The sequence below is a fragment of the Triplophysa rosa genome, linkage group LG14 (assembly GCF_024868665.1).
Source record: "Triplophysa rosa linkage group LG14, Trosa_1v2, whole genome shotgun sequence".
NCBI lineage: Eukaryota > Metazoa > Chordata > Actinopteri > Cypriniformes > Nemacheilidae > Triplophysa > Triplophysa rosa.
In genome coordinates, this window is record NC_079903.1 from 18928411 (window position 1) to 18955881 (window position 27471).

At 40.7% G+C, this 27471-nt stretch overlaps 1 protein-coding gene across 1 annotated transcript; it reads left to right on the forward strand.

Moving 5' to 3' along the window:
• Positions 1-330: 330 nt before the first annotated feature.
• On the forward strand, positions 331-27096 carry brwd1 (bromodomain and WD repeat domain containing 1). Its single transcript, XM_057350887.1, has 42 exons — positions 331-625; positions 730-788; positions 890-919; positions 1111-1170; positions 2476-2626; positions 2703-2801; positions 2942-3102; positions 3193-3414; positions 3845-3945; positions 4046-4116; positions 4201-4301; positions 5348-5388; positions 5467-5568; positions 5652-5805; positions 6685-6819; positions 7144-7272; positions 7374-7599; positions 7681-7863; positions 8539-8722; positions 9644-9734; positions 9810-9950; positions 10036-10106; positions 10324-10546; positions 10629-10745; positions 10837-10944; positions 12064-12188; positions 12289-12371; positions 14892-15003; positions 15092-15153; positions 15285-15440; positions 16893-17013; positions 17146-17271; positions 17357-17426; positions 17506-17559; positions 17647-17772; positions 19041-19193; positions 19274-19437; positions 19532-19674; positions 23458-23592; positions 23852-24175; positions 24276-24413; positions 24506-27096. Exons 1-42 carry the CDS (start codon positions 577-579, stop codon positions 26119-26121), a joined length of 6717 nt encoding a protein of 2238 aa, XP_057206870.1. The 5' UTR covers positions 331-576; the 3' UTR covers positions 26122-27096.
• The last annotated feature ends 375 nt before the right edge of the window (positions 27097-27471 follow it).

A 27471-nucleotide genomic window follows, 5' to 3' on the forward strand; every position in this document is an offset into this window, starting at 1 on the left:
CATAATGACAAAAGATTAAAGTATAGTCAAAATTAATCTATCATAGCATTCAGGGTGTTTGTCAGTGGACTGTTATGTGAAAAACTTCGTAAATACTACTATTATCACAAGCGTGTCAAAATGACAAATTGTGGCGTGTATCCACGTCTTCTGCAAACAAAAGAAACGGTCGGCTATGCAGTCGCCATTCGGAGTGACGTCACGAACTCGCCGTTTGAGCACAAACGCGTTTTTTCCCAACACTGCGAAGAATATGTTGGTTAATAAACGCCGACATACATTTCTTGTCTCACTACTTCGAGCATACAACGCTTACAGCTGTTACGTTACGCCCGCGTGGCTTCTGTTTTGCTGAAGGAGACGGGGAGCTCTACCCCTCCCCCGCTTCCGGTGTTTGGGCGGAAGGAGCTATGAGCTCAGGCCTCATACTTTCAATGGCGACCGAAAACTGGCCGAACAGAAAGCGGGAGCAATTGCGGAGGGGTACGGAGTGTACAAGCGACATTAATTAAATAAATTATTTAATTCTCGAACTGTACTTAAAGTTCGCGTTCAAAATAACACATATACCGAGCCATGGCCGATGCCGCAGCCAGAAACGGGAGTATTTCGCCCCTTGAATCGGGTAAGGCACAAAAAGTAACACTTGAGAAATATCATTTAGAGTTACTTTTATAATTTATTAATCATATGTCGAATAATAAACGACCTCGCGCTGTTTCTTCTCAGAGTTGTACTATTTGATATCGCGCTTTCTTAGCACGGGGCCGTGTCGGAAAGCGGCCGAGGTGAGTTGTCTTCGGTCTTTGATACTTTTATAAAGATTTACTGTAAAATAATGTTGATGTGGATGGGAGAACTGATCGGAGGGCATTGTCATCTGTTGCAGGCTCTCGTGTGTGAGCTGGAAGAAAATCAGGTGTGTGGTGCAATTCATCAACCTTTATATCAGTGTGTAACGTAACGTTATGCTTCCTATTTGGATCGAGATATGGATCTGGATTAATATTACTTTACCATATCGCATTCTATCAACGTTTTAATATGCAAACATTATTTGGTTTAGTCGCTCTGTTTTCGCCCTTATTTACCCGGCTTACTTTTTGATAGCTCCTTCCACGCCGATTGGATTGGAAAGGAAACGAGCACCCGCGATCATTTGAAGATTTGGTAAGTGTTTGTTTGGGTATTATTTCTGGAGCATATGCTTGGCATGTGTTTTATTCTCGCACGTGTTAGTTTTGTTGGCCGATTAAATAACTTTAAACGACAGGCGCGAATGTAACGTTTTCTGCCGTCTGCTGTGTTACCTCAATATGTTTGTTAAACTAAAATGGAAATTTGTTGTTACTACGCACAAAGCCGTGCGATTATTGTTATTTTGACTGTTTTCCTATTATTCAGCGCTCTGTTGCAGTTAGGGTGGGGCCTCTTTGGCTTGTGGCTACGTCAGAATGTTGAACCTTCCAATCAGCGATGGGAATTCGCAGTCGGCTTTTTATTTTGCATGTGACCTGCGCTTTGATTGGCTGATGAGCTGGCTTGTTTTGCATAAACTCCTTGCACTCCAGCACATGAGACGGACCTCTCATTTATGTTTTTGAAGGGTCACGACCGCTGCTCAGTCACCTCAGGATTGAAAATAGTATTTGAATTAATAGTAAATAGTACTTTTAGTAATGTTTGCAGTATTTGGGGATAAAATTAGATCAGATTTTTAAAATCTATTTACTTAAGGAATAGTTCATCCCAAAAGGAAAATTCTCGTATAATTTACTCTGCACTATGCCATTAGATGTATATGACTGACTGACTTTTAATCGAACACGAAGATTTTTTTATTACATTTACATTACAATTATTTTTAATAAATAACAATTATTTTTATGTTATCTTATGAGTCTCGCTGTTGGAGTTCCAAAAAGCTCATGCATCCGTCGCAAAAGTTATCCAAACAACTCCAGTGGGTTTATAAATGACTTCAGAATTAAAGTGATACGTATATTCATTAAATAAATTCATATATGGTTGATAACTGTTAATCTCATTGGTGCTCGCGTGTCTATTTGTCATTTTTTGTCATATGGTATTACGCCACAAGACGCGCAAGTGAGATTCAAAGTTATTGATGTGTCGACATGATATCATTTTTATCTTAAATAATTGTGTTCAATAGAAGAACAACATAAAATGTCTAAAGCAGTGGTTCTCAAACTGGGGGCCGGAGCCCTAAAATGAATCCAGGGGGATTTTTTTATGACTGATAGAAATGTATCATATATCTTATACAATCAAACATCAGAAAAATAAGACCACCAACCAGAAGAATTGATGTTCCAGTATTGTATAGCTGAATATGTTTTTGGCTTAATTAAAATTCTAAGTTTAAGATTATTAAGTGATGCACCCTACACAATGGCGGCCTTACAAAAAAAGTGTGAGAACCACACATGTAAATGTTCTTTATTTTTTAAGGTTGCAGCAAACAGACATATCGCGCCAAATCACCTGCTGCAGATATGCAAGCAGATCGGTCCGATTCTGGACCGGGAGGTTCCGTCTGGTGTGCAGGGAGTGCACTCTCTACTGGGAGCTGGCAAACACTCTTTACTGCGAAAATCAAAAGGTGAGACCATGCTTGGTGTGAGCCCAGTCGTCTGTGCCTACATTTCACTAATATCTGCCCTCCTCGACATCTCTAGACTGCGGAAATAGCAGATGGAAAGCCTCCACATTCGCGGCCCTTCACAGGGGGCGACCACCGGAGAGGCCTTTGAGTTGCAGGGATGCCCCAAATATAGGTGAGTACCTGCAGCTGTACAAACACAGATTAAAGAAACCTTCTCATTGCACGTTTTCTTTTCTTACAAGTTGATTTAATGCAGATGAATGCATTTGGGTGACGCTTTTGTCCATAGTGACTTACATTGTCTTGTTTTAGCGGAGGTGTGCCGTGGCAGAGAGCTCACTGGAGCTCAGCGCTTCAACTCTGTCAACCCCGTTAGCAATTATCAACACATGAGGATGCACAGGAGGATTCTGGGACATCTGTCTGCCGTATACTGTATCGCCTTTGATCGAACAGGTTCCAGGATTTTTACGGTGAGCACCGAAATCTCTATGAAGCTGCCTGGGATTCAACTTTTTGTCGATGTTAATGAAGCAGACGTGATTGTGTTTTCTGACGCTCAGGGTTCCGATGATGCCTTGGTGAAGATCTGGTCCTCTTTTGACGGGAGGCTTCACTCAACTCTCAGAGGACATCACGCCGAGATATCCGACCTCGCCGTTAACTTTGAGAATACCCTTATTGCGGCCGGAAGCTGCGACAAAACCATTCGCGTCTGGTGCCTTCGAACCTGTGCCCCGATGGCAGTCCTGCAGGGCCACAGTGGATCTATTACCTCTTTACAGGTGATTGTGCAGTATGACTTAAGCATCTGTTCCATGCTTTGTTTTGCCACATCTGCAAAATAAAAATGGTGTTCCAGGACAGTTTGCAAACCTAGTGTAATTACATAGTATTTAAAAAAACTTAACGGACCGATCGAGGATCAGGGTACAAGACCTATGGGCAAAACCTGAAGTCCACTGTGAGCCAAATTCAGTTGAATTTCTTTAAGCGCTTTTCACAATGCATTGTGTCACAGTAGCGTTACAGAAAATGTTTTACTACTAAATGAAAAAAGAAGTATGACAATTAATTAAATTATAAAAAGTCGTATTAAAATGAACTCGCATTTGCTTTTGGCAGAGAGTGTTTTTGGTTCAGCTGGTGTGGCTCTGCGCTTCACTTGCTCTAACAGTTTAGGTGTTCATTTCTATTTCCTCTTTCTGTTTGTAGTTCTCTCCATTTGTCAAGGGCTCCAAAAGGCACATGGTTTCTACAGGAACGGATGCAACCGTGTGTTTCTGGCAGTGGGACGTTAATAGCAACAGTTTTAAGTGAGTTTTCTTCACCACGTTAAAAGAAATTGCTTACTTTCATCAGGTATGATGTAACCGTTTGTTAAAAGTAAGACTTTATCTTTTTAACGTTTATTAGCGACCGGCCACACAAATTCACAGAGAGGCCGAGACCTGGCGTGCAAACGGTCTGTTCTTCTTTCAGCCCTGGTAAGACTAACTAAAGATCTCAAGTCGTTTCTCCTGATCTATATGCATTATTTTATTGAAGGATATGTCTGTTTTCTCGTTCAGGTGGCATGTTCCTTGCAACAGGAAGTACAGATGATGTCATCAGGATATACTATCTGGGCAGTGGTGGTCCAGAAAAACTAGCAGAGCTTGACTCGCACACTGTAAGGGCTCCCAAATAAAAGGAATTGTTCATATGAAAATTAACATTTGGGCTTTGTGTAGTTACCCTTATATTGTTCCTGAGTTGTGTGACTTTCTTTTGTGAAAAAATCACAATGTTTAAAGGGATAGTTCACCCAAAAATGAAAATTCTGTCATCATTTACTCACCTTCGAGTTGTTCCAAATCTGTATACAATTTCTTTGTTCTGATGAACACAGAGAAAGATATTTGGGAGAATGCTTATAACTAGGCAGATTTTGACTTCCATAGTAGGAAAAAATACAATGGTAGTCAAAAGTGCCCCAGAACTGTTTGCTGACCTACATTCTTCAAAATGTTTTCTTTTGTGTTCAACAGTACAAAAAAATGATATTTTTTTCCTACCATGGGAGTCAATGGGGGTGAGATCTGATTGGTTACACGGATTCTTCCAAATATCTTTCTCTGTGTTCATCAAGAACAAAGAAATTTATACAGATTTGGAACAAGAGTAAATGATGACAGAATTTTAAATTTTGGGTGAACTATCCCTTTAAGCGCTGTTTTTGTGTAATTGTGGGTGAATGGATCTTAAAATGACAAAAATAACACATTGAAAGACTAAAGATGTCTTCTGCTGTATTCCAAATCCTCTGAAGATAAATGAAGTCCCCATTATAGCTCAGAATTCTTATTTGTTCTAAAGCTGCAATCTGTAACTCATCGCTGCCAAAATAAACTGTAATAAAAGAAATATCTTTATTCACAACAGGAATCACATGATGACGGGTATGATTTTATAGGAAATGTCAGTTTGTTGTCACTTCGAAAAGAAACGCAGATTGCGACAAAGTGGCAAAAGTTACCGATTGCAGCTATGGCACATAAATATTAGTCTAATGTTTTGTGTCTTTGCCCTTGAGACCCTTCTGGTTTTGATGTGGCGCAATTTAATTGAAAATAGTCAAGAACTACAGCAGAGTGGAAGGTTTTTTAACAAATTTAATTTTACCTGAACATGTGCCATGTGAAATGCTTTGTAATAATGTTCACTTTTAATTTGCAGGACAAGGTGGACAGCATTCAGTTCTGTCATTCTGGAGAGAGGTATGATTAACGGTTTACTACAGAACCTTTCCGTTACGTGTTTTGTATGTTTCTTTGTAACGTGTGTCTCTCTCTCAGGTTTGTGAGCGGCAGTCGAGATGGCACAGCTCGTATATGGCGACTACATCAGAGACATCAGTGGAAGAGTCTTTTATTGCAAATGGCTGCCACTCTTCCAGGGTTTGAAAGCATCTAGCAATCTCTAAGAAATATTTCATTGACACTGCAGATTATTGTAGCGTCTCCCTGCATGTTCCCTGTAGGTCTGCACCTTTAACAGAGGATGAAAATTTCTTCAAACCCAAAGTCACCATGGTGTCCTGGGACCGGCACGACAACACTGTCATTACTGCTGTTAACAATCATCTCCTCAAAGTCTGGAATTCATATACGGGACAGTTGCTTCATGTTTTAAAAGTAAGGCTTTAGTTAATTGTAACAAAAGTATTTGGTTATATGTAGTGATGCACCGAATTTTCGGCTGGTGAAAATTTTCGGCCGAAAATTGCATTATCGGTTTTGGCCGAAATAAACAAATAGGCCGAAATAAAAGCCAAAATATCCGGCGCCCACACCTCTCCCTTCAGTGCTCGGGCTCACTATAGGTGTTATCAAAGGACGATCATGTAAGCGCGTCATAACAAAGGCTTAAACTAATAAATATACCAAGAACAGCTCAAAACCAGCGGGCAGAAAATGCCACAAGATCCGCGTGACCTGCTTTGTTTCTTTATTGTCGGCGTTCATGCGCCGTGTTTTAAAGCCGAACTTTAAACACAACAAACTCTTCATATTTTGTGAATGATCAGCAGAACGATCTGTCAGTAAGTGATGATGCCGTCATCCGGCAGGTGCTGATATCACTGAAGCTCATTTTAAGCATGTTTACACGAAGAGACTCACTGCCCCTCTGTGTTCTGCGTGTCGTTTTCATTAAAATGATTGTGCACCATATATAAACTTCTGGTATTAGCAAGAGCTGCTGAGTTTGACTATAACTTGACTACTATTATGCATATAATTTTTCCAGAATAATTCTAAAATTAGATGGTTGGTAAAAAAGTTAGATTTGATTGTGTTACAATGACCAAGGAAAAATAATGTGTTTTGTATATTGTTTTAAAATATGTTCTCTTTAATTTTTGTGGTTTTATCGGTTTCGGCCCACAATTTTCATTTCTGTGCATCACTAGTTATATGTGTGTGGTGTGCCATTGAAAACACTCATGGCCGTGGGTCAAAGGTTATACAGAATTGTATGATCCACCGAAGTCATTTGTATTTTTCTTGACGCAGGGTCATGAAGCAGAGGTATTTGTTTTGGAGCCCCACCCCTATGACCCGAGGGTCATGCTGTCTGCTGGTCATGATGGAAATGTCTTCATATGGGACCTCATCAGAGGCACCAAAACTCTTCATTACTTCAACATGGTAAAATTACTGCAGCACCTGCACATACCCAAGAGTTTCCTAATGATGTTTATGATTGAAAGAATAACCCCAAACACATTAATAATAGTAATATACGTATCTCGTCGGAAAGTTTACATACTTCGTATGAGATCAAACAGACATTTCCTGTAAAATTGCACTTTACGCTAACTGTAAACAAATCGAGGTTTAGTAAGGAGATGGTTTTCAACATTGATGACCGATTTCAACTTTCAGAAATATGGCATTAAATTAGACATTGATGTCATTTTAGTTATAAAAACTGATTCCCCCTAAGGTCTAAATGCTTTTTCTTCTATGTAGATTGAAGGTCAAGGACACGGTGCAGTGTTTGACTGTAAGTTCACTCCTGATGGCCATCGTTTCGCGTGTACGGACTCTCACGGACATCTGGTTATATTCGGCTTCGGGAGCTCCAAGCCTTATGAAAAGGTTTGTATGATTCATGAAGTCAAGCAATAAGATGATTGAAGCAGCTTCTAGATACATATAAATTTCCGTCTTTTCATTTATCTGTCCAAAACGCTTCTCAGCTTCCAGACCAAGTGTTCTTCCACACGGATTACCGGCCGCTGATCCGGGACTCGAACGGGTTTGTTCTGGATGAGCAGACCCAGCAGGCCCCACACCTGATGCCGCCTCCATTCCTTGTGGATGTCGATGGGAACCCTCATCCTCCCAAGTTTCAAAGACTGGTGCCTGGAAGGGAGAACATCGCAGACGAGCATCTGGTTCCTCAACTGGGCTACGTCGCTACGAGTAAGAGGCCCTTGTTTTAATGCATCAGTAGTTCAGTGCAGAAAAGCCGAACACTTTCTGATCTCTCCGGCTTAATTTCAGGTGATGGTGAGGTTGTGGAGCAGGTGATCAGTCAGCAGCCCGCTGAGAGCGAGGAACCTCGCCACAACATTCTGGATGACGCCATCCGTCAGCTTCAGGAACACCAGGACAGGCAGTCGACAGTTCGTGCCGAGGGTGTCCCCGTCTCTGCCCGTGTTCCAGAGCCCGGCACTCCCCGCAGAGGTGCCTGAACATTTACACCTATATTATAACTTTATCAGCAGACCTCAAAAATTGCACAGTTCCTCCTGTGGACATAAAACCATTAATAAATTCCTATATTAAAGTGATAGTTCACCCAAAAATGAAAATTCTGTCATCATTTACTCACCCTCTTGTCATTTCAAACCTGTATGACATTCTTTCTTCTGCAGAACACAAAAGAAGATATTTTGAAGAATGTTGATAACCGAACAGCGGTGGCACCCATTGACTTCTGTTGTATGGACACAAAGCTAATGCAAGTGAACAGCTACCATCGCTGTTCGGTCAACGACATTTTTCAAAATATCTTCTTGTGTTCTGCCGAAGAAAGAATGTCATATAGGTTTGAAATGACAAGAGGGTGAGTAAATGATGACAGAATTTTCGTTTTTGGCTGAACTATCCCTTTAATAACAAATGGCAAACAGAGTGGGACCTATATACTATGAAAATAATCTATATGTAATATAGACAAAAAACAAACAAACACCTATATTATAAACACCAGTAAAAGAGTTAGTGGTGGACTGACCAGGGTTTTTGAAAGCCAATATACTACAAATAATATATGTATTATCAAATGAAATGTGTGTGTGTGTGTGTGTATATATATATATATATATATATATATTAGTAATGAATTGTTTTGTACAGTGTCGCTGAACGATCGGATGGGGGTGCAGTCTCCACCTAATGTGGGCTTACGTCGCAGTGGTCAAGTGGAGGGTGTTCGACAGATGCACCAGAATGCTCCACGCAGCCAGATGGCCACTGAGAGAGACCTTCAGGCTTGGAGACGTAGGGTGGTCGTGCCTGAGCTTACGACAAGCAGCTACAAGTGAGATTCTTATTCCGTTCCCACTTTAAGGGATACTTCACCCAAAAATGAAAATTTTGTCTTCATTTGCTCACCTTCCAGTTGTTCCAAATCTGTTTAGATTTCGTTGTTCTGATGAACACAGTGAAATATATTTGGAAGAATGCTTATAACCAGACAGATCTTGCCCCCCATTGACTCCCATAGTAGGAAAAAATTAGGGATGCACCGATATGTACATTTTGGCCGAAAACGATTTTCCCCCTGAAAATCAAAAGTCTACTTTACACTAGTTAACGATTCTTTAACCTTCAAACTTTTCTGGTATATTTTTTATTTATTAAACAAATTATACTGTAGAGGTTCTTCCTGAGCAACCAGAAAAATGTTCTTAATAGCCAAATGTCTCACAGGTCTCAAGACAGAAAGCATTCAGACAGCAGTCGGCATTAAACAATATGCTTTTGTTCCTATAATTTACACATTCATAAATATCTACATACTGTACCTTCATCAGCAATGTTTTGTGAATGATCACATCAGAAAGACAGTACTGTACTGAATTTGAACTGTGAGCAGCGTGCAGCTGAAGAAGTTTAACCAGAGGAAATTATTTATCGTTTACCGGCTATAATATCGGCCTAAATTTTATTATCAGCCGACACCGAGAACAATAAAAATGACCATTTATCGGCCGAAAATTGATCGTGCATCCCTAGAAAAAATACAATGGTAGTCAAAAGTGCCCCAGAACTATTTGCTGTCCTACATTCTTCAAAATGTATTTTGTGTTCAACAAAACAAAATGATGACATAATGTTCGTGTTTGGGTGAACTATCCCTTTAATTCAGTTGGAGGGTTGCTACTATTTCTTCCTAACATAGTCACGGCGTGTGGAAAGATTAGCAGAATCAGTGTAACCGTGCTGTTGGTTCATTTAGGGCCCAGGAGTCGTATAGAGCTGTCAAGGGCGAGGAGGAGGTGACCCTTTACAACACAAAGAAACGGAGAGTGACCCATGCCACGTTCAGGGTAAGGTTACACCTCTTCATCCACGTCTCTTATGTTGGGTTAACGCTCACTAAAGTCAGATTGCTCTGATCGTAGGATGATTCGGACGATGAGGGGCCATGCATCAAGCGTACGCAGTCACGCAAACGTCAAAAGACCTCGGAGCGTAAAGAGAGATTGGGTGAAGAGTTCATAGAGATGTTCTGCGAGGAGGGGGAGGAGACGGTCTCTTCTGAGGTGAAGTGTTATCACTTGTTTTGTGAAGCTGTGTTCCCGCGATCGACATTTGTCATGTCAGTAATGATTTGTGTTATTGGCGTAGGACACTGAAATGGAGGGAAGTGATGTCGATTCCTCTGAAGATGACGACGAGTGGAGAAGCGATAGCTCAAGGTAACACTGTTGCCATCGTTTTAAGTGTTGTGTCATTTCTACGCCACTAGAGTCACCAAACATGCACAAATGACAGCTGAAGAATTCTATGAACTTCAGGATTGAGAAAATATGACACAATACACTAATTGATCATTAATAATCTGTTTTCCGATAACCGATGTTGCCGTCTTTAAAATGTATTCATCGTGAATAATTTCGTGTTTCAAAATTGAAGCCACTCCTCCAGTGATTGTTCAGACTGGACGGCAGACGCAGGAATCAGTCTGCGGCCTCCTTCATCTCCGTCGTCCCGAAGGCGCGCTTGCCGTAGGATCAGCAGCTCCGAGGATGAGGATGAGGAGGATGAAGATGCCATGGAGGAGGAACAGACTCTCGACGAAGAGGAACAGACGTCTTCACCCCGGAAGCACAAGAAGGCCAAAAGCAAAACGCCAAAGGTGAGTTTTAAAAACTCCTGATGTGAAATGACCAGATCAAATGTTTCAATTAATTTTTTATATCCGTCTATGGGAAACGCAGCGCCCAAAACCAAGGCCGCCCATTAACAGAGAGGTGTCAAACGAGTTCCGTCCCTCGGCGTGGATCACTGACGTCATTCCCAGAAAGTCGCCCTTCGTCCCTCAGATGGGAGACGAGGTGCTGTGGTGTTTCGCTTGTCTTTTCTATTGACACGCCTTTAGGTGAATGTGTGCGTTTCATGTCCCACTGTGTCTGATTCTCTTCACAGGTCATCTATTTTCGGCAGGGTCACGAGGCGTATTTGGATGCCGTCTGTAGGAGTAACCTCTACCCCATTAATCTCGACAAACAGCCGTGGAAGAGAATGGAGTTGAGAGTAAGATTTACTGGGATACTTGCGGATGCTAACGGAACTTGGGATATGTTGTGCTGGTTGTTAATGACCTGGGCCTAGTACACACTATACAACTAGCGACTGTCTCGACCGTCCAGATGGTCACAGACTGTGTATACTGTCCAGACAACTGATCAGCCAGAAATAAGACTACTTTTTTGAAGATTCTCTATGGCCCTGTGGATCCTTAAAGCGCTAGTTTGTGAACCGCTGGAGATATCGTTTAGGAGCCAAACAGCCATTTAAAGGGATTGTTCACCCAAAAATGAAAATGCTGTCATTATTTACTCACCCTCGGGTTATTCGAAACCTGTATAAATGTCTTTGTTCTGCTAAACACAGAGGAAGATATTTGAAAGAACGTCAGTGACCAAACAGATCCCATCGCCCATTGACTACCATAGTAGGGAAAATAAATACTATGGGTGTCAATGGGGGATGGGATCTGTTTGGTCACTGACATTTTTTCAAATATCTTCCTTTGTGTTTAGCAGAACAAATACATTTTTACAGGTTTGTAACAATCTGTAGGTGAGTAAATGACAGAATTTTCATTTTTGGGTGAATTTCTCAGTCTGCTCCCTCAGATCATAGTCCCTGTGAAATGCATGGTGTTTTGTATTAATAGACCGAGCGTTGTCGAGATATAGCAATACATCCTGTTTTGAGTCAACCTTCTTAAATGCATATTATCTTAAATTTGGAACAAAAACATACAAAGTTGCGATTTGGTATCGAGATCTGCTGAGCCTATTTTGGTGAGAATCGAACACCGTTTAAAGGAGTAATGAAAACGCAACACTGTGGAGCTTATATATGTATGTATAGCCACTGCATTCATTGGTTTTCCCCAAGAACTCTTCAGTCTCCTCAAGGAATCTATTTTTTTATTTTGGCTTTTATTTTTCCTGGGTTATTAAAATAGAAAATGGCTTTGCGAGTGTCTCAGCATTAATGCATGTTTAGGACCTCTCTCACCTTGTCTGATGACCAAACGCTTTAAATAAAAACCGTACCCTTCCCAAAAGAAAGGTACAATAGCAAAATGTTGTTTAATTTTGGATTTCTGGAATTCATAATATTGTTTTTCTTTTATACTAGGACCAAGAGTTTGTGAAAATAACAGGGATCAAATATGAAGTGTGCCCACCAACCTTGTGCTGTTTAAAACTCACCCAGATCAACCCTGGAACAGGCAAAATAACAGACAGGACCTTCTCAATAAAGTAAGTTGTCACTCAACATTCTTTTATTGCCAAGTTACGCTTTGAAATGTAGATGACGTCTTCAAGAATGTAGTAAACGTTTCGGTGCTTTTTGTTTTAGGTATCATGATATGCCAGATGTTATTGACTTCCTGGTGCTGCATCAGAGTTACGATGAGGCGCGGAACAGAGTCTGGAGACCGAGTAAGGCAACTGCATGACTATAAAAAAGATTTTATTTCAATCGCATGACTTTTCTGTGATTAATCGCATTAAGCTTAAAATTCAATAAGGAATTCAAAAGTAGTGTATTGTGCACTTTTATTATAGAAGTACTGCTATATGAACAAAAGGGCAATAAGATTTGGTTTGCAAACACTTTAAACAAATAATGTGCTTTTTTTACAACAGTATTTCCTTTACATAGTAGCATTAACAATTTTAACTTAAAATATTTCTTGTAAATCTCAACTTAAACATTAATGTAATCAAATTAAATATAAAACCAAAGCTATCTGCCACTGCCAGGGCATTAACGTTCTGTCTAGTATGATATAGAAAAACAAGCTATAATGAATATTGATTTTATTGCTTATTCACACAAACTGTGTATAAGTAAACAAAGTGTACTGCATTTAAAATGTTTTTAAAGAACATTTTTAACAGCTAAATGATTGTATGCTACATATAAGGAGTACACAATTCCTCTAATATGAATGAGTGTTTTGGGCCCGTCCTTTGTTGTTTGATGAACATTAGAAACAGAGATCTTTATTATGCTTCTGCCCCTTTAAGAGCGCTCTATACAGATATACGGATCTAATATACTGTGACGCGTCCGTTTTGTTTCCCAGCTGTTAATGTTCATGAAACGGACTACTTTTACATGGATCCTTGCTAATATGGGAATTTTGACATCATTTTTATGTTTATTTGTCCGTTTCAGAGTAAGAAGATGCGAAAGAGAACTCCGTTTAGTAGTTCGCTCTGACTCTCTAGGCACACGTGTAAACATGTTTTCTGCATTAGCCTCACACTGCATACAATACACGCAACACAATTCGTTATCGTTGTTGTTTTGTACCTTAGCCGGGGAAATTTTTGTATTATGCAGGCTATTGATTTCCTTCAGCTTTATCATTAATAGCATTAAATAAGCCTCTTACAACCGCGCATATTACGTCTTTGTGGGGTGAGGGCACTGATAGATAAGGAGCGGAGACGAAACTGAGTGAATGGATGATCCGCTTGCGCAATATAACATTTCTGCGCATTACTTTTATAACGTGCAAAAATTAAGAAAAACTGGTCGCACAGGCAGGAAAAATATTTGTAAAATGCAACCATTTGGTCGCATTCTAGAGCCTTGTTGTTCTATCAACTCCACCGTCTGGAAGAGATTTAAAACGAAACGTCCATGTTTGAGTTCGGCACCTTTCTCCATTCAGTTCTGGGCCTGTATTCATGAAAAATCTTTGCGCAAAGAATTGCTCCTAGTGACAAAATTCTAAGAAAATTCTTAGAAATGTGGGCGTTTCCCCTGAAAATTATAGAAAATATCCTAGTTAAGAAAAAATGAATTCATAAAGCGTCTTAACCCTGAAAAGAGCTCTTAAGGTCAAACATTTTAGGAGTAGCGAGGAGGACTTTTAAGAGACTTAAGTTTCTTTAGCAGCAGAGAAAATGGACGAAACACGAAGAAAAGTGAGAAGAAATGTGTTTGCAATGCATGACAATTTCCATATTACTTTTAAGGTTTATACAATTTTTTATTTTTATTGTTTTTTGTGTGTGTGTTCAACTTTTGATTATCTTGGTTTTGGTTTTCTTGTATAGCTGCTTTGATGCAATGCAAATTGTAAAAGCGCTATAAAATAAAATGACATTGAATTGAATGACAGTGGAGTTAATAAGACACAACACATTAGATGTTTGTGACCGATCCTATTAGAGACACGCTAACATCTCCAAGACAGCGCAGAAATGCCATAGCGCCAGAAATAGAAGAAATCACTACATTAACATATTTAGCAACTGGAGAAATGCAGCTCTGCAGCAGAGATGATTTGGTTCTGTCACAACCTTCTATAGTGATCACACAAACAATTACAGCACTTACAGAGACTTATTGTGTCACTGTTAATTTTCTATCAAATAAGTTGATAATAACAGCATGATAAATAAAAAAATAAAAATAAAGAATATATACTGTATGTATAGTGCGTGTGTGTGTGTGTGCCTGTGCGTGCCATGTAAAACAGGAAAAAATACATGTGCAATTTCTAACTACTGACCCTATACTTAAAAGCGCTCTTTTTTTCCTTCTTGGCCAACCAACTAATCACAGTCTTTAAAAGACTCCTGGTTCCTGGTGTTCCTGGTTCATGTGCGCGCTTCAGTAGTCTTAGGCCAACCCCAAATGCTCTCACTGGTTGAGACGCGAGATGACGCCCATCCCAAGCCAGTACCGATCAACATCCCACCCCTTCTGTGACGCATGGTTTGTCAGTACGTTTCAGAGCCAGTGAGCAACAGACTTTCGAAATAAAAGAATTTAAAAAAAACACTGCGTTAATGCACAATCAAATAATTGTCTGCATTAATGCGTTAACGCGATAATAACGCGTTAACTTGCCCAGCCCTACTTTTTTATTTACATTGTATCAGCCATGTAAGTTCATGCAGTGATGTACATCAAGTGTTATGTTCTTGCTGTTCATGTAGGTGATCGATTTCGCTCTGTGATTGATGACGCCTGGTGGTTTGGGACGATAGTTTGTCAGGAACCGTATCAGCCGGAGTATCCTGACAGCCATTTTCAGTGCTTTAAAGTCAAGTAAGCCCAAACTTGTTGATACATGTGAGATGTACAGTAGAGTAAGGTCTTTTGGTGTAGACTGTATTTGTGACATTTGTTTCTGCAGGTGGGATAATGGTGAGATAGAAAAGCTGAGTCCTTGGGATGTGGAAGCTATTCCTGAAAACGGTACGGCACAGTTCTTTTATGTCAAGTTCTCTTTATTTCAGGAATTTAGGACATTCATCATTGTGTTAAAATTACGAAAGGGTTCGTTTTTATTTATCAGCCTGCATGAATGAATGGTTTTTGTATTTCAGCTCAACAGCCGGAGTCGGAGGGGGCAGGAGTTCCAGTGACGGATGAAGAGATGCTTGACATCCTGTATAAACCACAGGAGGGTGAATGGGGGGACAGGGGACGAGAGGGAGAGAGCGCGCGCATTATCGCAGGCATCGAGCAGCTCATCACCGTTGGTGTGTAGCCTTATTTTCTTAGTCTCAGGTCAGCTGTTTATTTTCTGAGATTGAGCGCTTCCTACTTCCATTAAAGCATATCACTAACACTGCGAGTAATGAAAAACTGTAAAAGTTCACTTGGGGAGATTAACCATAGTTTAATATAGTAAAAGTGTAGTACGAGCGGCTGAACATGGGCCAACAGGAATCATTATTCGATCCTATATTAGATAATAAGACCTATTCCTGCTTGTCTTGCGTCACCATGAGGGTTCCCGTTGTTTGTGCCGAGGCAAAGCGTGGCAAGCTGTGTAGTTCCTCTAAATCTTTTCTTTATATTTAGCAGGGATGTGATTTTTCCGTATAAATACGTATTTCCGTATTTTTTGACCGCTGGGATCACCCGCGTAAATTGCATGAATTCGATGTATTTTAATTTGTGACGGGTTTGGGGATGTGCGCGTAGTCATCGTACAGCCGGCCATTAGGATCTTTTCTACGCTCTCTACGTCATGCACACGCTTGTTATAAATGCAGAGCGACCGCTTCATTCAGAACATAATTTCGTGAGTTATCTTTATGTATCCAGAGAGTCTATGAAAAATAGACGCCAAACACAGCTGTTTTGGTACTCAAAAAAGCGTGTGGTGTCATTTTTTGTGGGGAAGTGGGGCACTGAACAGCGTTTTGTAACATATACAGAAAATCTGGAAGTTGAGACGTCTATATGATATGCCGTAAACATTATGGGGTGGTTTCCCGGACGGGATTATCTTAAAACAGGAAATTTAAAATTTAATTGATTTTAACAAACATCCCTTCCTAAAAACATTACTTGTGTGTGTTTTGAGACGCACAAAGGCAATGATGTATTTTAAGATATGTCCGTGCAAGTTGTTTTCTGTTTGGACAGCATTTATTTTAGTCTAGAACTAGTCTGATCCCTGTCTGGGAAACTGCCCCATAACATGATCTATATACAGAGACTAAAATAGGCCATTCTATACAAATGCTTGAAACTATACAAATGGCCGATCTAGTCACTGTCTTATATAAACGCGTTAAAGTCTCTACTTAATGCATACATTTAAATGAACTAAAGCAGCAACATGCAGCGTTTGCAAATACCTTTATTACATGCGGTTTAATTCGGACAACCGCTGTATGAATGACGTAGATGCGCCATCTAGTGGCTGTGTATGGAAGTGTCAATGAATTATTGCTGATTACAATCAAATTAAAAGTGGGCCTAATATAAACTACTCAAGGGGTGCCATTTGTTAATGCCATCTTATGTGACATTAGCATAAGATATTTGCACAAAGCTTCGACCTATTTTAATCAATACTGTTTGAGCGACTGTTAAACTAATAAACTATTATAATTACCCAATTCTGACTGGCAATTTTGGAAATATCAGTTTGTTTTTGTGTATGCTGGGACTTAAATGTCTCCGTTTCTGTCCAACAGACATCACCGCACCTTTCTCTGGTCCGGTTGACCTTCTTCAGTATCCCACGTACTGCGGCGTCATCGCATATCCCACAGACCTGAACACCATCAAACTACGGTTAAAGAACAACTTCTATAGGTGTGTACCTTTAAAGTACCTGCTCTTGCAGCTATTTCGAGTTTGGGTGGTGATTCGTAGCAAACTTTCCATAGAATTCATGGTTTTGCATCCTGGTTTTGGTTTGCTCTTAACGTATCCCGATTCTTTCAGGCGGCTGTCCGCACTGATCTGGGACGTTAAACACATCGAACAAAATGCCAAGACTTTCAATGAGCCCCGCAGCAAGATTGCACACTCCGCGAAGATCATCACTATTGCGCTCTTAAAGTTCATCAGGTCAGTGTTTGTCGTATCGTGAGATGAATGCATTCAAGTGACAGGCCCAAATCAAACTGTGAGCGTGCGATTTCGTTGTGTGCAGTAAACCTCACTGTCTGGATGTCATGGAGATCTACAGTGCTGTGGAAAACATGGAGTTCTCCGATGATGAGGTGAGGTTATGTTATGTTCTGCCTGTGATCTGTTGTGTCGTCTTGTAGACGTGAGAATGATTTAAACGTGGCTTTTTAGGATCTGGATGACATTGATGCACCTGGAACCTCATCCGGACCGAGACTTCGTCAGGTAGGGTGAAACGTTGAATCGTTTTGAGAAGTCGTAATGTGTGATGAAATGAAAGTGGAGGTGAAAGATCTGCGTATTTGTTGGCAGCCCTCGCTGGATGTCGTGCAGGACAGGGACGCGTGGAAGGACCAGTGCAAGCGTCTGTTGGACTACATGTTTCAGTGTGAGGACTCTGAACCTTTCCGGGATCCTGTGGATCAGAGTGAATATCCTGTGAGTGTCCTATAAAGGAAACCGATTCCTGGTTAGCAGAGCAAAGGTCATGGGTTTGATTCCAAAGAAGCACATACTAATAAAATGTATACTTGGATTGGATTAAAGCATCTGCCAAATGTATAGATGTAATACAAAGGGCTGCAACAACTAATCGATAATGAAAATAGTTGTCAACGAATTTCATTATCGGTTAGTTGGTCTGTGACGTCACTTGTTAGCTGCGCAGTTATAGATCAAGCGCGTCTTCCCTTTTAAAATGACCGTTTTAGACGTGTCCATCCGTGCAGCATGAGCTGCGCCGTTTTAAAGTCTGACGTGTCTCTCCATGCATGCGTCTCTCCGTGCGGCACAAGTTGCGCAGTTTTAAAGTCAAACGTGTCTCCGTGCAGCGCGAGGTGTGCAGTTTTAAAGTCAAACGTGTCTCTCCGTGCATGCGTCTCTCCGTGCGGCACAAGTTGCGCAGTTTTAAAGTCAAACGTGTCTCTCCATGCATGCGTCTCTCCGTGCGGCACAAGTTGCGCAGTTTTAAAGTCAAACGTGTCTCTCCGTGCGGCACAAGTTGCACAGTTTTAAAGTCAAACGTGTCTCCATGCTGCGCGAGGTGCGCCGTTTTAAAGTCAAACGTGTCTCTGTGCAGTGCGAGGTGCGCAGTTTTAAAGTCAAACGTGTCTCTCCGTGCATGCGTCTCTCCGTGCAGCAAGAGGTGCGCAGTCTTAAGGTCAAACGTCTCTCTCCGTGCATGCATCTCTCCGAGTGGCACAAGTTGCGCAGTTTTTATGTCAAGACTTGTTTTGCATGCATCTCTTTAAGCCACGCAGTTTAAAAGTTTAAAGGGGACATCGGATGTACACTCAAAATCAGAATGCATTGTGGGTATAAAGTAGTGAACAAATGTAGGGAATGAGTGGTTCACTCAGAATTTGGACAACCCTACAAAATGGCGGACACCCGATATAGTGCACTATATAGGAGATAGGGGGCGAATTCAGACAGCTTTTGGGAGAAGGCAAATGAGTTCAGTTGTGTATACTTTTCCCATCTCTGATTTCGTTATCATAAGCAAAAGATCTAATTAAACTTTTTATCCGATTTATCGAAAAAATGATCGTCCAACTAATCGATTATCAAAATAATCGTTAGTTGCAGCCCTAGTAATACACCCGTCACAGAATAAGACGACCCGCAATAACCTGACTTCATGATGTTCTGACAGTTACTTAGGTCTGAATGTAACTTTCTACATGTTTTGTCTTGGTGTACCTCAGGACTACTTGGATATTATTGATACGCCCATGGACCTCGGAACTGTTCGGCAAACTCTTGCAGAGGACCGCTTTGAAAATCCCACAGATCTTTGCAAGGACACCAGGCTCATATTTGCCAACGCTAAAGCCTACACGCCGAATAAACGGTCGAAGGTAGTTCAAACGACAAACATGTCTTTTTGCTTAATCTTACAGGCTGAACGTGACTGTTGATATTCTCGTGCGTTTGACAGATTTATAGCATGACCTTGCGACTCGCAGCGTTTTTCGAGGAGAGCATACGCAAAATCATTTCCGACTACAAGTCCGCTGTCAAAAGTAGCTTGAAGCTCAGACGCAGTCAGAGGTTCAGGAAGAAACTTCAGCATCAGGATCCGTCTAGCCAAGAATCCACACGGTAGGACTGAGCTCAGTAAATCTTACAGAGAATAAATTGAGTTGTTCGCATACAGAAGATGGCAAACCTGTCACGTGTGTTTTTCTGGCCGTAGTCAAAAGAGGGCTACTGTTAAAACTCAGGAAAACCTGGAACCGTCTACAACTAAATCTACCTCAGCCAAGGTGTCTGTGTCAGAGCGCCGCAGAGTCAACGAATCAAAGAACGGCTTCAGGCGGAGCGGCTCATCTTCATCTGGTAAGATGTAACAAATTTGATGGAAGATCTTAAAAGGATCCCTGACTAGCAAGACTTGTTTGTCTTGTAAATTGGCGTTAGAAACAAAATATTTTATTTACATTAGAGAGAACCTAAAATGTAATACTCATTTTAATGTACAGAGGCCGCCAGTTTCTTTTTTGATGGTGTAAAAAGTGTTGCATGCAGAAGTCAACCGAACTTTAATATGAAATTAAACACAACCACCACTTAGTTCTCCTGTAGATATAAGGTGCTTTAAAAAAACATGCATACATGAGTAGTTGACAAATAAACCGTATCATGTGTCCTATGGTGTGACAGCAACAAAATTGGAAAACAAACTGTTTTTTATATTATTCATATTCGGTGTTTCCCCTACCATTACCTTAGGGGGGCGCCCCGCCCCTCCAACGGCACCTCCCGTCCCCCTTGAAGGTCAAGTTAAATACGCATGCCCTGCCCCTGACAAGCAACAGTCCAGTTACCACCGGATGACAGGTTTTCACCCAGCTTATCCTTCGTTCCATCCGGACCGCAAGACGCAATGAACCATTAAAAAAAATCAGACTATTTCTGTGGTTTAAATTGAGCAGCGGTGCGCGTCTACATAAGTGAGATGTACACATCACACGCACTCAGGGACATTTATGTTGATTATATTTTGCCGCTATATCCTCTAATATCTTTATATAGCGCCAAACGCGCTTCATTTTAACCCTTTCCGCTCTGTGAGCACTGCTTCTCCAGCCAAAGACGCGTCGCATATAAAGACCTGCAGACACCAAGAGCAGGTAAATAAACGGACACTTTTTCTGTAACGCTTAAGTAAACGAAAATGCAGCAGTAATAAAGTATTTTTAGCTGTCAGTCAGTTTACTGTTTGCTATATAGGTTTGTGACATTATAAAACATAACGTCTTGTATCTACATATAGCATTTATGATATTAATAGCATAAATAATCAGCATGTTAAGAGCATTTCATTGTGAATCTTGTTTTAATTGGAAAGAATATTTAGAATCAGTTCTAGTATGAATGGCATGGAAAAGCTGTTAGTAACTTTGTAAGTACTCCTGCTCATGATATATTTATTTCAGTTGTTACATTTTGTTGTCCGTAGTTTTTTTAAATATTAAAATAGACCACTGGGACTTCACTTCAGCACCAGAGCCTACAACACATTTTCTCAGTTACCAGACCTTCTGTGTTTCATACAGACTGTGGCTATCAGAATATAAAGTAAATGGCCTGATAAAACATTAGATTGATTGATTGATTTAACATTATTTATTTAAAAAAGTATTGTCCTGACCTCTACCGCAAAAAAAATATAGAGATCGCAGCCCCCCCCCCAAAGCCGTAAACCTAGGGGAAACACTGATATTTATCATATAAAACCACATAAGAGAGATTTATCTTCAACATCAGTTTTTTATTTTATTTTTGCTGTCACACCGTAGGACACGTGCAGTTTATTTGTCATCTACCCACATACGTACATACATATCTGCATATTAATAAATATAAATAAATGTGAATTATAAGATACGTTTAGCTATTAAGAAATGCTTTTTATTCAGATTAAATTATGCTTTTGACTTTCATATTGGCTCTCTTAGTCATGACAGTTCACGTGTGCTGAAACTCATGGGGTACTGTATCTGTAAATGGGTAGTGGACGAATAAATCCTACATTTGTCCTATAGTGCGACATGGAAAAATTTAGAAAACAAACTGTTAAAATTACATTGTTTTATATTATTCATATTTATATTTATCATATAAAACAGCATAAGAGACATGTATCTTCATTGTTAGGTTTTTTCCAAAACTAAGCTGTCACACAACAGGACAATTTTGCATATTAGTCTACCAACTACCCAAATGTAACCAAACCGCAAGCATCTTTAGTTTACAATTAGTTTCTTTCTCAGTACTATGTATAGACCACTTCGCAAAATCTAAACAAAGCTGGTCCACGAGAACTTCCTGTTTCAGTTGTTTAACACTGCACAAACGTTTGAACGAAATAGAACCAACATAACATTTATAACCGAATCAAAATGTTAAACGAATACCTGTAAGATAAACAATAATAATGAACATTGAAACACAGTGCTTCCAGACCAGTGTTTACATCTTGCAAAGTGTACAGCAGTGATGGATGATAATATCTTACTTAAATGATTTATACTGTAAAAAGTTTTATCATAAGACAGTAGTTTAATGCAGTGGTTCTCAACTGGTTTGGCCATGGGACCCACATTTTTCCATGGTCATCACTTTTTAGGATATATGACGTCAAATATAGTTTGTTTTAAACAAAAACGAGTGACTAATGCAAAAATCCAAATAAATATTTGTGACCAATATGACTAATACTGATGAATAAGTTAAGGTTAAGGCTATTAAATAGCAATCCCAAACTAGTTTTTTTAATAAAATTGTTGGTTTGAGCCACCACCGTAATATAAACAAATAGAAAATAACATTGCATTTTGGGGTTATCGAAACAAGAGTTACCATTGTGAATACACAATTCTAACATGAACTGTTAATGAAAGATGATATGATTATCATACCTTCATGTAAATCCTTCCCAGCTAACACATGGAGTACCAGTTATGTGATTTTTTTTAGGTACTTTATTTTTATTTCACATGTTGCATGCCATGCTCATAGTTTCTTTTGCGCTTCAGTGAAGACAGATATTGAATTGGGACAGCGAGCGCTCACTTAGGCCGTTTCTCAATATGCATTCTTCAGCGGTCTTGTGTCCTCGTGTTCTCGCTCTACGTCATCAATAACCGTCAAAGTCCGTTCCAATACTCAAGATCAGAGAACGCATGAAAGTACCCGGATGTGTTCTCGATATCAAGGATGCATCGTATGCATCCTTGCGCGCCTACGGCATCCGCTTGAAGTCCCAGAAGTCACAGCAGCGCGTCCATCCAAGTTCCGAGGCTGCCCTGCAAGACTGGTCTCCACAAGAACACAAGTCTGTGTTCTTGGAATTGAGAAACGGTCTTTACTCAGACATCTGCCAACAGCTTTTACCCACGTCTTTCAAAATAAAAGTCTTGCATCAGAAAAACATTTAGCATTTTTTTTTGTTGATGTTGTTTCTTAGACTGTACACTCCGCAACCCACTTAGAATGGTCTTAAGGTGCCTTTCTTTTATGGCTGTCCCTGTGTATTTATATCGCTTATCTTCTGTATATTCATTTTAAAAGTATATTTACATCTGCTGATGGAAAACATGTTTACCCCACTGTAGTGTAAGAGTGCGGGTTGGGGTTGCAACTATTGCCGTCAGGTAATTTGACACAAAACAAAATGGCGGCCTCTAAGTTAAACTATTTTTCATTTCACATTTATAGTCAATGCCGGTTTTGATCTATTAAGCCATCTTTCTTTACTCGGGGTGCTCTTTTAAAGGAATCGTGGGTAATGAAAATAAAAATTCATACATAATTTACTTGCCTTTATGCCATCCCAGATGTTTGACTTTCTTTTTTCAGTTGAACACAAATTAGTAATTTTGTTGAAATGCCTTCATGTTATCCTGAAATGTTTATATTTTCTCAATAAAAAGAATTCTTATATTCTGCAGTACAATATAAAAAGTTACTTCTGTTCAACTGGAGAAAGGGGGTCATATACATCTGGGATAGCATGAGGCTGATTATTGTTTTTAGGTGACGTATACTTCTAAAATGTAACTCTGAAATAGGAATTTGATGCTTAAGTCAACTTGTGCCTCTTTTATGTCAATGTAGGGTCTGATCAAGAAAGCAAACAGTCTTCGAGCGAGTCTGATGAGGACGAGAGGCCTTCGTCGTCCCGTCTCTTCAGGCGAGAGACGAGAGCAACGAGGAGAGCTGCACAAAATAAAGGAGCAAAGCATAGACATGGTGAGTTTGTCTGAGACATGATATAAAATTTCCGTTTAAGATATTTTTCAGATTGCTTCTGTCATGCAAATGTATTCTCTCGCTTTTAATTGGTAAAAAATGTGCACGTGCAAATGTACTGGTATAGTTGTACTGGTAAATAAACAAATACCCATTAATAAAGAGTAAAACATATTTTGGGGTAAAAAAATCCTTTGAAATATTACACAAAGCTCTTGAATATTTGTCTTACGTGGGTTGTCTGTCTTGTGCATTTTAGAGAGCCACGCCAAGGTGAACGGGTACAGCAGAAGCCAGGAGCGTCAGAGGTCAAGACCCTCCAGCGACTCTAATCAGGAGCCATCGGCAGATTCGGACGCCTCTGAGAACGATTCATCATCTTCCGTTAGTTGCCGGCCGAGGACCCGCAGGACTGCCATGGCAGCGGTCAGTAAGATGAAACTCATGGATATCCTGGAGGAAGATGACGGTTCAGACGAGGAAGGTCGCGGATGCAGCGTTCGGCATGTTACCCGCGCTAGCAAACGCTCTACTGTAATTCAGAGCAGCGGTGATTCGGAGGAAGACGACACTTCTCAGGAAGGTACGTAAGCATACCAACTCGTGTGATGCTTCTCAATTTAGTTAGAAAATGACATTTAGTGGCCCATTAAAAATGGTACGATTTTTTGTGTCTCTCACAGAGTCAAATGAAAGTGAAGGTTCGGCCAGTGAAGAAGAGAAAAGTGATGCTAGCGCTGACAGTGACTCTTCCGCTCACAGCGAAGGAAGCGGAAGAGCTGGCCTTAGATCATGCAGACGGACAGGACCGGAGAAAAAGGGTGCGTTTGGTTTGTTCTTCATGTTATCGAACTTCATCATAAAGTCTTGAGTTTTCATTCAAGTCTAACATGTTCTTATTTTCCATTTTTAGAAGCTTCTTTGGTTAATGGGCATAGCAAACTGAAATACGATGAAAGTGAGGACAACTCTGATAATGGGCAGAGTCTGAATGACAGTTCGGCAGAGGAGTCGGACGAAGACCGTACTGTCAGACAGAAGCCTACTAGGATGACAGCAAAAGCTGCCGTCAGTAAAATAAAAAAACTGAATCACAGCGATGCAGAGGAACGTGAAAACCACCCCCGAAACCAACGTCAGAAACATCAGTCATGCAAGCAGGAGACCAGACGTTCAGATGAGGATGAAGAGCCCAGAGCTAAAAAGCACCCTCATCAGAACGGAAGAAAGATGGAGGTGAAGGAGGTAAAGAGGAGTAAATTAGCATCAGAACGCCAAGAACAAGCTTCGGTCTCAAAACTGTACGTCATCCAGAAGAAAACCTCAGCCATGGATGCATTAACTTCAACAACCCAGGACTCCGAGGAACTCAGTGACGTTCCAGTGAAACCTTTTGCACGTCAGAAGCGCATTAAATCAGATGAAGACGTTGAAGAGAATGGACACAATGGTGCCGAGAAAAGATCGCTCAGGAACAGAAAGCGGACGTCCAACACTCGGAGAAAAAAGCGTGACGGGAGTTCAGATGTTTCTGGTACAGTGAAATCTGTTGAGGACAGTAAGAGGATTAAATCAGAAGATGAAGAGAATCAAAGCGATGATGCCGAGGAAATACCACTCCGGAAGAGAAAGCCGACGTCCAACACTCTTCAATCAGATGATGAAGAGAATCCGGGTGAGGAAACCGGGTCCATGAGCAAGCGGACATCCAGCGTCCTGAAGAAGCGGGATGAAAGCTCGGATGTTTCCAGTTCAGAGAGTGAGGAGAAAAAAAAAGAGGCCACTTCATCCGACGAGTGGCAACAGAGTGATGAATCTGAGAAAGACAAGAAAACGTATCCAAGAAGGAGGCTTTGCACTAAAGCCACTTCTAAACGCGGTTCTCTCAGAGATATTCCCAAGAAGAACTACATTATGGAGGACTCGGATGAAGACTTCAATGCTGAGGTGGAGATGCGGTCCAAGTGTGGAAAGATCAAGGAGCGGGCCAACTCCCGTGCAAGGAAACCATCAGGGGACTCCAAAAGGAAACGCGGCTGCACCACCGATGAAGACGTCGACGACACCAGCAGACGGACCAGCGATGAAAACGTGATTTCAGAACCTCGACGAAAGAGTGCAAAACCTTCCAAGCGCTTGAGGAAGGGTTTGACGGACTCCGAAAGCAGCTCCGAATCGCGGTGTAATTCGGAGAGCGGTTCGTTACGCGGAAAACGAGACCACCGGTCGGAGGAGAAGCTCCCCGGAGGAACCCAGCATCAGGCACGCCACGACCGTAGACGGAGACAAAGTGAAAGCCACGAAGAAGAAAGCGGCTCTGAGAGCAAAGAAGAGTCCGAATCAGAAACCAGCTCGGGTTCGCGGAGCACTCCGAAGAGAACTCTTCGAGGAACCGCACGCTTGAAGAAACGCCAGAGAGACGTATCCGACGAGGATAGCGACGTGTCGTACGCAAAGCCGCGACGGGCTACGCGCATCCGGACCAGAAACAGAGGCAAACGGACTGTGAATTACCAAGACAGCGAATGAAGGACTGGCCACACAAGAGACACTAACTGGAGACCTTGAAGACACTTGATCGGGCCTTTAATAAAATGGTAGTAGCACTGGAGTCCTCGGGTGTATATACTGTGAATCGGTTTCATTCAGGGATATTTATATTTTCTATGAAAAAACGACATGAGAAGCGATTTGTAGAGATGCGTTTCATTCGCTGGTTCACACCAGCCCCACTCGGTGATTTGGCCAATGGGAAAGACTGCATAGAGGAGCATTGTCTGCTTTGGGTGCTATCCTAATTTACCTCTCCTGTTAAATCGAGCATCTTTTGCTGGCTTGCACTAAAGCACACTGTATTGAGGTATTTTATACACTAGTTCTGCGTTCAAAACTCAGGGGTCAACTATGTTTACGTCCGGACACACTTTACTACAAAAAATGAATTGTCTTGGACACGCGCATTTTGTATTGTCACAGGAGAGGGATTGTTGAGCCAAAATGAACAAAATTTCTTCCTCGTATCAAACTTTCTGGTTTCCTGGTTTGGTTCCTTGTATGTTTTTTTCATCTTTCCAGAGTTTTCTGAGAGTCGGTTTGTAGCAAACAGTTGTACATTGAAACTTTTCTTTGTTGAGCATTACTTTCTTTTTATATTCCATTGCAATGCCATGTACTATGATTTGGTACCAATTTGCGAAGTACAGTCAATCGAATGAGTACTTGCAGCAAAGTACTGTGATTTCTCATATTGGGAAGATGTTTTAGTGATCTGTTGCGTACTTTCAGTATTAATTTCTTGTCTGACTTAACTTATGAACAACAGTGAGCTTTTGTACCCAGACTTTGAATTGTGCATCGCGTTTTATGTAACGCAGTCGGCATTTTTGCTTAATGTCTTTAAAAGCTTATTCTTTAAAACATGTTTCTCTGAGGATGTTAAGCTTGTTGGCCACTGAAGTGGGAGAGGAATGACTTCCTATGAATAAAAATACTGTTTCAGGATGGTCTGATTTGTGCTGCTTTTTAGCCGCTTTGCTTGAGAAAGGGCTCTGAAATGTCATTCTTCATTGATAGCTGTGAATATTTAATAAAAAAGTGATGTATCCAATCAAGATGCTGTAAATAGATTATATGCAATGTATCTTGAGTTTACTGGTTCTGTGGCCTTTTTTAAAGGGACAGGTCACCCAAAACTAAAAATTCTGTCATCGTTTGCTCACCCTCGAGTTGTTCCAAATGTGTGTTTCTTTGTTCATTTCATTGTTCTGCTGAACGCCGAGACAGATATTTGGAAGAATGCTTGTAACCAAACAGTTCTTGGCCACCATTGACTACCATAGTAAGAAAATTACTAGTCAAAAGTGCCCCAGAACCGTTTGC